We start from the raw sequence: 12,428 nt of genomic DNA on the forward strand, positions 1-12,428 counted from the left end.
GGGAAGGAAGGAAGGAAGGAAGGAAGGAAGGAAGGAAGGAAGGAAGGAAGGAAGGAAGGAAGGAAGGAAGGAAGGAAGGAAGGAAGGAAAGAGGAAGAGAGAGAGGAAAGGAGGAAGGAAGGGAGGAAGGAAGGGAGGGAATCTTCACTGGGTCCCAACCTGATCTAGCCTAATAACAGCTACAGAAAGGTGTCTTAAAAATTCATCAGTAATTTCTCTCTGGCTTATCAAGGATCCAATGTTAGTTACTTCTTCTGGACATTCAATGACAAAAGAATCAAGACTCATTCCTGCCCTTTCACTATGAAATCTGTTGCTGTAAAAAATAAAAAATCAGAAAAAGGAAACAGATTTATTTTTTTTAAAACATGAGTAATTAAAACCATTCCTCAGTCCCTGAAAAAGCCAGCTTATGGGAGTGCCAGAAAAGAAAGTAAATGATCAACATTTTTTGGACTATATGTAAACTTTAGTGAACTTAGCTAAGTGAACTCTTTTGACTCCAAAGCCCATGCCATCTGTTGAGCTCTTGCCAAATCAATTCTGATTTTGCCATCACTAGCTAAGATCAAAGTTTATCTTTCTGGATAAAGACTCAACAGATCTCAATTACATTTTAACTTCTTTATTGATTCTGTACCTAATATAACCTAAAACACATGAAAAAAGGAAGCTAGCAGTTATTGAAAAGCTCAATCATGAGGCCTAAGAAGTGGGTTTTCATTTTTGTGGTGCTGCAGCTCTGCTGCTTGAGCTGTGGGTTCTGTGGGAAGATCCTAGTGTGGCCAACTGAGTATAGTCACTGGATAAATATGAAGACCATTCTAGATGAACTTGCACAGAAGGGCCATGAAGTTACTGTACTGACATCCTCAGCCTCTGTTCTAATTGATCCTGCCAAATCATCTGCTTTCAACTTTGAGGTTTTTCCTGTGCCATTCACTAATGAGGATGTTGTTGCTTATTTTGACAAATGGATCAGTGAATATGTTTATCACATGCCAAAACTTTCACCTTGGGAGTATGCTAAAAAGATGCAAGCTGTGTTTTTTGAATTTTCAAATTTTACTAAACAGATTTGTGAGAGTGTTGTTTTGAACAAGAAGCTTATAAAGACATTGAAGGAAGCTAAATATGAAGTTGTCTTTTCAGATGCTCTTTCTCCTGGTGGAGAGCTTTTAGCTGAGCTCCTCGAAATACCTATTATCTATACTCTGCGGTTCACTGCTGGCAATACTTACGAAAAATATTGTGCAGGACTCCCATCCCCTCCTTCCTATGTGCCTGTGGTCTTGACAGAATTGACTGACAAGATGACATTTGTGGAGCGGGTGAAAAACATGGCTTTCACCCTTTACTTTGACTTTTGGTTTCAGAGTTTTGATGTGAAGGATTGGAATCAGTTTTATACTGATGTGTTAGGTAAATTTGTGGTTTATTTATGGTTTACCTCTGAGGGAAATACAGCTACATATTTGTCTTGGCAGATAGATGCCCAAGTATTTTATATTATCTGCAGGTATTTTAAATGGAAATTCTCCTTCTGTCTCTTCCAACTGGACTTCGATGGTAATGCATAGAAATGCTGATGAATTATGTATTTATTTAGTATCCTGTAACTTTGCTGAAGTTTTTAGTTATTTCAATTAATTTTTTTTAGTTGATTCTATATGTATACTATATTTGCTGATGGTTTTAGATAGATACTACTTATCATTTTAAGGAAATCTCCATTTATTTTTGTTTTCTAGTATTTCTTAATTATTCCTATTAGTTGTATTTTGTCAAAAGCTTTTTTTACATCTACCAAGATAATATGATATGATTTCTGATGGTTTTGTTACTGTTATCATCAATTATACTGATAGTTTTCCCAATATTGTACCATCCGTGCTGTTATGGGAAATATTAATCTTGAATTGGTAGATATCAATAGTTACCACTGACAGAGAGCTTCAGTCGATGGCAGTTGATAACGCTAGCAGGAGACAGATTATTAAAAAAAAACCTATTTATTATAACTTAATGAAGAAGCAGGGACAGGAAAAGGAAAAAAGAAAGGTAGGAATTATATTGATTATTGATCTATTTACCCTAAATCTAATATATCTATCTAAAACCCAGAAGACATCACAAGATGTCTTCTTCTCTGAAAAATATTATATATTATATATTATATGATCTTGTTATTTTTATTATTTTATACTTTAATTTAATTTAATAATTATTTCAATATGATCTGTTTCCTTTGTTATTCTATGCATTTTATTTTGCATTTAAAAACACTCTTCTGAGAAGGGGTCCATGCAATATTTCACCAGGCTGCCAAAGGTGTTCATGGTACATAAGAAATTAAGAATCCCTTGGGCTATGGGTTTGAATTCTCCTTTGAAGAGCTAAATTCTTTTTTTCTATTTTCCCATAGGAAGACCAACTACATTATGTGAAACTATGGGGAAAGCTGAAATGTGGCTAATTCGAACATACTGGGATTTTGAATTTCCTCGTCCTTACTTGCCAAATTTTGAGTTTGTCGGAGGACTTCATTGTAAACCTGCAAAGCCTCTTCCTGAGGTAAAACTGTCAAATGATTTTCCAAGTTTTAGTCTTCTACAAAGATGTCCTATTTTCTGTGCACAAAGTCTAATTATCATTTATTAGGCGCCTGCTATATGTCTGCCATTGTGTTACATGCTTTATAAATAATATCTCATTTTACCCTCACAACAACTCTGAAAGGTAGGTGCCATTATTATTCCCATTTTACAGAGGAGGAAACAAAAGTGGACAGAAATGAAGCAAGTTAGTGTTGCACACTTAGCAAGTTTCTGAGGTCAGTTTTCAACTCAGGACTTCCTGACTCCAGGCTCAGCACTCTGTCTCTATACCACCATTTCCCTCAAGGGCAATTGTACTGAGCTGGGACTCTGGAGACCCTTGGTCTAATTCCTATTTTGTCACTACTCTATTCTGTACTCTCAGACATAGATTTATGATTTTTTTACTATGTATTCATCACAATTATAGAAAAATTGAAAATAAATGTTTAATTCTGCCTTTCTATATAGAGAACAGAATGTTTTGGATTCTAGAGATGTGGCTGATGAGAACAGGCATGGCTATTTGATTGCTTTTTTTCAAAATGAGAGGTTGAAAGGATTTTAGTGTAGCATATACATTTTTGTAGCATATACTATGTACCAATTCCTATACTAAATGTACAAATATTATCTCATTTAATCCTTAAAATACCTCTGAAAAGTAGGTGCTATTATTATTATCTCAATGTTATAGATAAGGAAACTAAGGCAGACAGGAGTTAAGTTACTTGCCCAAGGTCACATGGATAGTAAATGTCTGAGACTGGATTAGATTTTCCTGAGTTTGGGTCCATTGCTTTACCTACTAAGCCACCTGTTTAATTGTCTCAGAAATTTGTTTATACCATGTGGGTCTTCTATAAAATTGAAAAACAATTCAGAAGCCAAGACTTGAGTGGTAGTAGGGAGGGTGGACAACTAAATCTGAGAAGAAATCTCTTTTAGAGGAAAAGAATGCCTAGGTACAGATTTCTTCCTGACCCTTTTGATCTAGAGAAATACTTTGAGAGCTTCAGAAGGTCTGAAGGATTTTAGACAACCCATCAGTGACCTAGTAGGGTCTCCAAAAGAGGTATTGACAGTGTCTGCATTGGGAGTCAAGGACAGTCTATTGATATTGAAGGTTCTATATAAAGATAAAGAGAAAAACAAATAACAAACTATACCATATCTAAGGGAACATCAAAAGGGCTCCAGCACAAAGGATATCCAAAAATTGTGGCCCTTTATGGTCTTTAAGTTTTAGACCACTTTCTCTTGGATCTTGTACATAGTTATAAGAGAATATTTCATAGACTTTTGCTGGTATAAGGGGTGAAAAAGGGCTTTTGTTGGGTGAATATTAAAAGGTTTGGTTGCCAGTGAATTTAATAATTACCAATCCGCAATTAAAGAATAATCTCAAGTCAAATTGACTTTTATGGAAGTTTATTTACAAATGAGGAGAGGAAGAGAAAATAAGAAAATAAGAAAGAGGATAAGATAAGATAAGTAATGTAACACACTAGGTAATTTACTCAGACCCCCTAGTTTAACCCCGACAGATCTAATTAGTCCTCAGTTGAGGGAGGCTCAGCCTTGAGCCCAAGGCTGGAGGGCCAGAGGTGAATGAAGCTTCAGTCGCAGAGTCTCTTCTGAAAGAGCAGTTTCTTTAGGGAAGTCCAGGAAGATTTAGTCTTTACATTTGCCACATGTAATTCCAAGGGAGTAATTAACAGCAGTCTCACTTACTCCAAGGTCTTAGCCAGTGGTTGGAGCTCCTACAGGTCCCAGTCACAAACAAGAAGAGTTCCAGGTCCAAGACACTAACAAGAAGCAAGCCACAGGAAGTTGTCACTCTCTTTTAAAGGGACTTCTTTTGCATCACTTCCTATGCCTTCCTCTTAGTTTAGATGTCCAATCACAACAGACTCTTTTCTTAGGACTGCCCAGGAGGGAGTCAGTAAATTCTGATTTGTCACTCACTCTAGCACACGTGGGTCACAGACCTTCCATCTTGTGAGTTAAGTGGAGTTGTTTTCACTTTTGGTCATTAGATTTGAGAATGAGCAAGGTAGATTTAATCTCATTATCACAGTGGAATATGTTGTAGCAACTGTTCTTACTACAGCATCTTAAGTAAATTTCCTTTCCTAAAACTGATATAAACTGATAGTCATTTTGGGAATAATAAACTAAAAAAGATAACCTCCTCTCCTTCTCAATCCTGCATTGTGAAAGAATTTCATACAAAGGAAAAGAGAAGAAGGACCTAATACAAGAAGGCAGTTTTGATCATATAACTATCACTGAGACTTAGTGGGATGAATATTATAATTGTAAATTCTCAGAAAGAAAAGATTTGTCCAAAGAAGAAATGGGGGAACATGGAAATGTTTACCTGTTAGACTTATAAAGGAAGAATTTATGAGTAAACAAGACACAGAGAATTTGATTATGTTAAATTAAAATGAGTTTATACAAATGAAACCAATGCAACCAAAATTAGAAGGGAAACCAAAAAAACTAGGGAAAAAAATTTTGACAAAGGCCTCATTGCTCAAATATATTGAGAACTGAGTCAAGTTTACAATACAAAACACTCCCCAATTGAAAAATTGTCAAAAGATATGAGCACGAAGTTCTCAGATGAAGAAATAAAATCTATCGTAACATAAAAAGATGTTCCAAATAGTGATTGATTAGAGAAATGCAAATTAAAAGAACTCTGAGAACTTTTCCAAATCCAAGATCCTACCTCATACATATCAGATTGGTTAATATGACCAAAAAGGAAAATGATAAATATTGGAGGGGATCTGGGGAAATTGAGATATTAATGTACTGTTGGTGGAACTGTAAAACTGATACAACTCTTCTGGAGAGCAATATGCATATCCTTTGAGTCAGCAATACCATTGCTAGGTCTGTATCCCAAAGAGATCAGAGCTTGGGAAAAAGGATCTAGTTGTACAAAAACATTTTTAGCAGCTCTTTTGGTGGTGGCAAAGAATCGAAAACTGAGGAGGGGAATGACTAAGCATTGATGAATAGAATGAATTCAGAAAATCCTGGAAAGACTGATATGAACTGATTGAAAGCAAAGTGAGCAGAACCAGGAGAATAGTGCATACTGTATGATGATCAACTGTGAAGGATTAAACTATTATCAGCAAAACAAGTTTCCAGGATATCTACCAGAAACCCTTAATGAAAAATGCTATTCATAGCTAATGAAGGAACTGTTAAGAGTCTGATTACAGTTCAAATCATGCTATCTTCCATTTTATGTCCTTCATAACTGTTTTTATTTTATTTATGAGATGTATCTTCTATCATGACATGAGCAATATGGAAATATGTATTGCCTTAAAGTACTAGTATCACCTATATCAGACTATTTATCACCTGGGAGGAGGAGAGGAGGCAAAAAGGGAAAGAGAATCTGAATCACAAAATGTCAGAGAACAATTGTCAAAAATTGTTTCTAAATGTCATTGAAAAAAAATTAGAAATTAGAGAAACCAACAATGGGATACTCTATTTTTTATCTCATTCTTACTAATTAAGGAAGTTGTTTCTAGAATGAAAATCATGGGAACCTGGAGAAATGAATGCTTTATCTTAGAATTTGTGATAAAAAAAAAAAGAAAGGAAAGCCAAGAACAGATTGGCATGTAGTCTAATATTTAAAGAGAACATTTTTTTAAAGAGTGTAGGGAACAATAGGTAAGATCCCATGGACTAAAATTCTATAAAGGAAGTCAGTCCAAGAGAGAAAAAAAACTTTCAAAAAAGAAATTCCAAAGACACAAAAGGAAAAAAATCCATTGAAGATTAATTAACAAACAGCTATTCATTAAATGCCTGCAAAGTGCCAAACATTAAGCTAGATAGGTGCTTGGGATACAAAGACAAAAATGAAACAGTCCTTGTCCTCAAGGAGTTTACATTCTATCAGAAGGGCAACATGTATACACTTAATAAAAAATATATACAAACTTATTGCAATGAGTTTTGAAAGAAACTAGGCATTCTAACAAGTGGAGGTGAGGAGGGATTATATCATAGGCACAGAATACAGCCTCTGCACAGGGACTGAGATGGGAGATAGTGCCTCAAATTCACAATAACTATTATGACACATTTGCTACATTATAAAGAGGGGGCAGCACTAGCCTTAGAGGGAGGAGGACCTGGGTTCAAATTCGGCCTAAAGCACATTCTCAGTGTGATCCTGGGCAAGTCACTTAACCTCTATTGCCTAGCCCTTGGTTTTGACCTTTGCCTACTTTTGACTTTTTCACATAAAAGATTCTTCTCCACCATGATCCTGTCTATACCCTAGCTCATTTGACTCTGCTACCCACAGCCCTATAAACCTAGCCTTTTGGTCTTGCTTAAAGTAGAATTATGCGTTATAGTATAAGTTTAGAATATATTCAAGGTAAATTAGCTTAATGTAGTGGAAACAAAAGATAGCAATCAGAAAGCTATTATCCTAATAACTAGTCATTTTTTAAGCCCTGCCTATTTTGTATATTTAAGGTATGTGAACAGTGCAACTATAAAGCAAGAAGATTAATTTTTAGAGGTTACGAATGAACATCAATCTCCCTACTCTGTAGAAATAATTTTAAAATATATATTTTTCAACGAACAAAAATCTATTTTATCTCTTGTTTCCACTCCTCATTATAAAAAGAAAAGTAAAACAAATAACTTTTAACAAATATGCACTAAGGAAAACAAATTCCCACATAATTCATGCTCAAAAAATACATTTCTCAGACAAATACAGTCACAAGTCTGTGGTTGGAGTCCACTGTCTCTGTGGTAGAGGGAGGCTAGCATGTTTAACCACTTGTTCTCTGGAATCCTGATTAGTCATTGCATCAATCAGAATATTTAAGTCTTCCAAAATTGTGTGTCTTTACAAGGTTGTGGTTATGGCAAAAATTGCTTTCCTCACTCACTTTACTTTGCCTCAGTTCTTATAAGTCTCTCCAGATTTCTCTGAAACTACCCTCATCATCATTACCTAAAGAACAATAATATTGCACTATATTCATATACTACGATTTGTTCAGTCATTCCCCAGATGACAGATACGTTTTTAGTTTCTAGTTCTTTGCACAGAAGAGCTGCATAGCAAGAGTTATTAATTATTTTTGGTGTTGAGTCTCTTTGGCAGTCTGATGAAGCCTATGGATACCTTTTCAGAATAATGTTATTCGATACATAAAATACTGTGGCACAGGCCAGTAACCTCTGCTATAGGTAAAGATGAGTCTATTGGATCACTTGAGCTTAGGTGGTTCTTGATGTCCATAATAAATCTGGCACAGGAGTGGGGGGGGGGGGCATTGGGCTGTCTAAAGAAGAGTGAATTGGGCCATTTCAGAATCAGAAAATGCCAAAGGTCTTGTGCCCATCAGTAGTGTGATTGACCTATGAGTAGCCATTGTACTTCAGCTTCACCAAAATAAGAGGAACTAGTCTTTCTATCTGTCTCCATTTTTCTGTATATGGTTATCAAAATATATTTTAAAACACAAGTTTATAGATTCTCAGCCAAGCTCCCTGATTTATAGTTACATCTTGTTTTTAATTACATTGTGATTGTTCTTTAAAGTTTACAGTTTTGGTCATTGGTCAGTGTGTGTGTGTGTGTGTGTGTGTGTGTGTGTGTGTGTGTGTGCATTGAGTATACAAATATATTAGTTTCAAGGTCCAATTCAGGGGCTACCCCCCTCCATGAAGTGCTAAGCAGAAATCATTTCTCTTTTTTTAGACATATAATAGTTCTTTGTTTATAATTCTTCTATGCATTTATATACTTTAGTTTATATCAGAGTCACTTGTATCTCTTATCTCCTTGGTGAAACTGCAAACTCCTTGAGAGCAGGGACGGTTGCCTTTTATAATAACTCACATTTATATAACGCTTTACAAATATTATCAAAATTTGTCCTCACCAGCAATCCTGGGAGGTAGACACTATTATTATTCACATTTTACAAATGAAGAAACTGAAGCAAACAGAGGTTAAGTGACTTGCCCAGGGTCACACAGTTAAGACGTGTCTGACTCTAGATTTGAACTCAGGACTTCCTAACTCTAAGTCTACTGCACCACCTACATGTTATTTTAGAGGAAGGAAGTTGGAAGGCACTTTAATTTATCTTATAGGATTCCTGTGCAGGTCCATATTGAATTGGATGAGCTCTAAAGTCCTTCCAACTCTGAACGTCCTTGAATCTATGTTTTTTATATTGCCACATTAGCACAGTGCTTCACATGTCAATTCTTCAATTTTCATACATGTAGAAGCTCCCTTTTGCCAGCAGCTTTTCCTGTTAACTTGATTACAGTAGGTAGCCTTTGTTTGAGTGACTGTAGCCAACAACAATCACCAGTATTCAAAGGTAACCAAGTGTGTGATAATGAACCTCTGCAAATACAGCTAGATGTGTTCTAATGGCAACATAGGACCCTTTTTTGAAGGCTTTCCAACAAAGTAAGATAATTTGAGACCCCAGAGCATAACTATAAGGTATCAGAGGACAACTTTAGTGGAAACCAGAGAGAATGTGCTTAATACATATGTGTTACTTCATAAATGTTTGTTAGCTTAATTAGGTTAAACTGATCTTTTAAATTGTTTTTATGCTACTATTTTCCAGCTGATAGATGATAAATCTCTTCTTTACAGGAAATGGAAAAATTTGTCCAGAGTTCTGGGGACCATGGTATCGTGGTATTTTCTCTTGGCTCAATGGTGAAAAACTTAACTGATGAAAAGAGTAATGTGATTGCTGCAGCTCTTGCCCAGATTCCACAGAAGGTGAGAAAAAGGAGACAAATCTGCTCTATTGCCTTGGTCTATTTGATATTTGGAAAGAATATGATTACCAAGATTTTCTAAAAAATTCATTTGAAATCATAGTTCTCAAATATTTTCTTAATGATTAAACCTTAGAAAAACAGAGTGGGGTATAATGATTGTTCATCAAATTTTGCTTTTGTTCTGCCATTGCAAAAGATGATGGGCAGTTTTTAAAAATAGGAACCAGACCCCTATACCTGTTCTATAGTATTTATCACTTTCTAGCCTGAGCTGCTTTTTTTCCCCCAAAGGGTCCTGGACTATTTTTAGTTCTCTGAACCTGAAAACAAACTGTTGCTGACACACTGGATGATGGAAAATGAAAAAACTGTTTAGATCAGTGATTCCCAAAGTGGGCATTACCGCCCCCTGGTGGGTGCTGCAGCAATCCAGGAAGGCAGTGATGGCCACGGGTGCATTTATCTTTCTTATTAATTGCTATTAAAGTTTTTTAAAAATTAATTTCCAGGGGCTAATATTTTTTCTGGAAAGGGGGCGATAGGCCAAAAAAGTTTGGGAACCACTGATCTAGATCCTCAAGACCCACTTGCACCTTATCCCCACTGTCATGAGCTCTCAGGATCAAAGTGTAGCTAAGGTCAAATGAGTATCAGCCTTTTCTAAATGGTGGCTTCTGCCCATACATTTTTTCCCAATGTCATGGCCAGGTAATTGGAATATTAGCTAATGTACTCTAATCCAGTCATGCTGACATCACCACAACACTGTCTTGGAACATTATGATTAGAAAAGCTTTTGGAATTACTCAAAATGTGGGTTTCAAAGTTTTCAGACTTGAAACATTTCTCCTGCCCTTCATGTACACAAAACTATAAAGGTAAGTCCCTGAGTGTTGTGGCAAGTTCCTTCTCAGGATTGGTCATTTCGATAACCAAGTTAACATTTCATTTTCAGCTACTCTTAAATATCTTTCCTCTCTATCCTATCTTCTCCTTCAATTATTCTCATCCCATATGACATTGAATGAAGTTGTAGGAAGTCACACAGTCATTCTGATTGGGAACACTATAAATTCATGTTATTGAAATTCAAATGGGGTCCCACTAGAGCAAGTCAACCCTTTTATTACTCCCTAATTCCTCCCAGGGAAGCTAGGTGATAATAGATACTTTATTATTGCTTGCTGATTAATTAAAGTAATGCTTGCACTTTAATCTGTTGTTGACGGATTTGTGGTCTCATTCATGCAACTGCTGTCTCTGCTGGTGTAGATCACGACCTTTCCAGGATTTCTCATCTGTGGGATTACTGTCTATCTTGTCTCATTTTCAAAGTTAATCTACTCCTTACATGCCAGAGGCCTTCTTTTTGTTCCTTTGCATTCCCTGGACACCTGGCATAAATCTAAGATGCTGTGATAGCGCCTTAGATTTGTACCGATCATTTCTTCCTAATAGGGTTCTTAAAAACTGTTTCTCTTTAATAAAAACAATTATAAATTTACTTAACTTTTGTATGTACTTTTCCAAGAGTTTTCACATAGCTCCCTCATGTTGCAATGTCACACTAGGGTCCTCCTTCATACCTGGCTCTTACTGAACATGTGATATAATTTGCTAGAAAGAGGCTAGATGGCTTGCCCGGATCATAGTGAGTCAGAATTCACTGAAAATTATGGCTCATAAGCCATAGCCAATCAGTTCCCTTTTTTTTTTTTTTTTTTTTTTTTTTTACCAATCAGCCTAAGAACATTGTAGTTCAAGTTTTTAAAAAAATGACTAAATAGCATCGAAAAATAAGTGATGAGAAAGACTTCCCTTCTACAGAGGAGAATACTTTCCCATAAGTTACCATATCACCAGTGGGGAACTGGATCTTCGCAGGGAATTTATATGACATGGGAAATATGTATGGTGGAACATACACCTCTACCTAGAGAATACATGAGGAGGAACCCGAACATAAGGAGCGAGTAAAAGGGTACCATGGGATGATAGAGTCTGAGTTAGAAGGCCTTTAGGAGTTACCTTTCCCCTTCTCCTCATTTTATGCATAAGGTAACTGAGGATGGGAAAAGCTAAATTTCTTTTCCAAGGAAAAACAAGTAAGCAGGATGCAAAACTAGGATTTGAAGCCAGCCAGATTCTCTCTAGCCAAGCCAAGCCCTATTTCCCCTGCTTCTTGCTGATCCCTTTTTCATGCACGAAGGGTTAGAATAAGTGTAGCCAGATCCCATCAGGAGCTGAGTCAATTCATTACTACAACTCTGCAGAACCCATGATGTCACTTAGGATATCATTGGGTGAATTTCTTGCGGCTCTGATTTTCTCTGCTGGGCTTCACCACACTGTTCTCTTATGTCCTGTCTCACTTGAGCATTCTCTTATTATGGTGCATGGTGGAAAGATCAATAAAGCCTTGAGTCCTTGAATGTGAGTTCAAATCCCCACTTTGTCACTGACTAACACCATGACTTAGGCAAGTCATTTATCGACACCCAAGTATCACCCTCATGTACCTCATCTTCAAAATGAGCCAGCCTGCTAGCCGTAGATCTATGATCACGCAGAGAGACTCTGTGGCTCTCCTCTGCTTCTGCCCAGAACCTTGCGTGCTCTTTCTTACCATCACGTGCTCTTTGCTAACATTTTGACTGTGTTATAGCTATTAGGTTGTCAGCTCTGAAAAACTTGTAGCAGGTTTTTATTTTTATTTTTTTAATTCAGAGTCTGGTCAGTGTCACTCAATCAGCCAGTTTGCTAGAGAAAATCCTAGGGCATTTTAAGTCTGTCCTTAAAACGACTTTTCTCTGTTCCCCTTCCCAGCTACTCAGGCAACAGTTATTTTGTTATCCTAAAGAATTTATTAAGTGCTTACTATGTGTCACTATGCTAAAGATACAAAAACACACACACACACACACACACACACACACACACACACACACACAAAAACACACACTCTGTGTAGCTCCTGAGGCTGAGGCATTCAGTCTCTGA

The 12,428-nt window shown here is 36.5% G+C and overlaps 1 protein-coding gene across 12 annotated transcripts in view; it reads left to right on the forward strand.

Moving 5' to 3' along the window:
* Positions 1-12,428, forward strand: part of LOC123251536 (UDP-glucuronosyltransferase 2B31-like) — a 151,147-nt gene that overhangs the window by 128,998 nt on the left and 9,721 nt on the right. For 3 of the 12 annotated variants that reach the window (XM_044680817.1, XM_044680821.1, XM_044680816.1), the window contains 2 exons: positions 2,426-2,574; positions 9,295-9,426. In XM_044680817.1, coding sequence (XP_044536752.1) covers positions 2,426-2,574; positions 9,295-9,426 — 281 coding nt within the window. Of the gene's footprint in view, positions 1-698; positions 1,423-2,411; positions 2,575-9,294; positions 9,427-12,428 lie in introns of those variants that run through there. The other 9 variants (XM_044680822.1, XM_044680820.1, XM_044680823.1 and 6 more) reach the window with 7 other exon arrangements.

This window comes from Gracilinanus agilis, chromosome 6, assembly GCF_016433145.1.
Source record: "Gracilinanus agilis isolate LMUSP501 chromosome 6, AgileGrace, whole genome shotgun sequence".
Taxonomy (NCBI): domain Eukaryota; kingdom Metazoa; phylum Chordata; class Mammalia; order Didelphimorphia; family Didelphidae; genus Gracilinanus; species Gracilinanus agilis.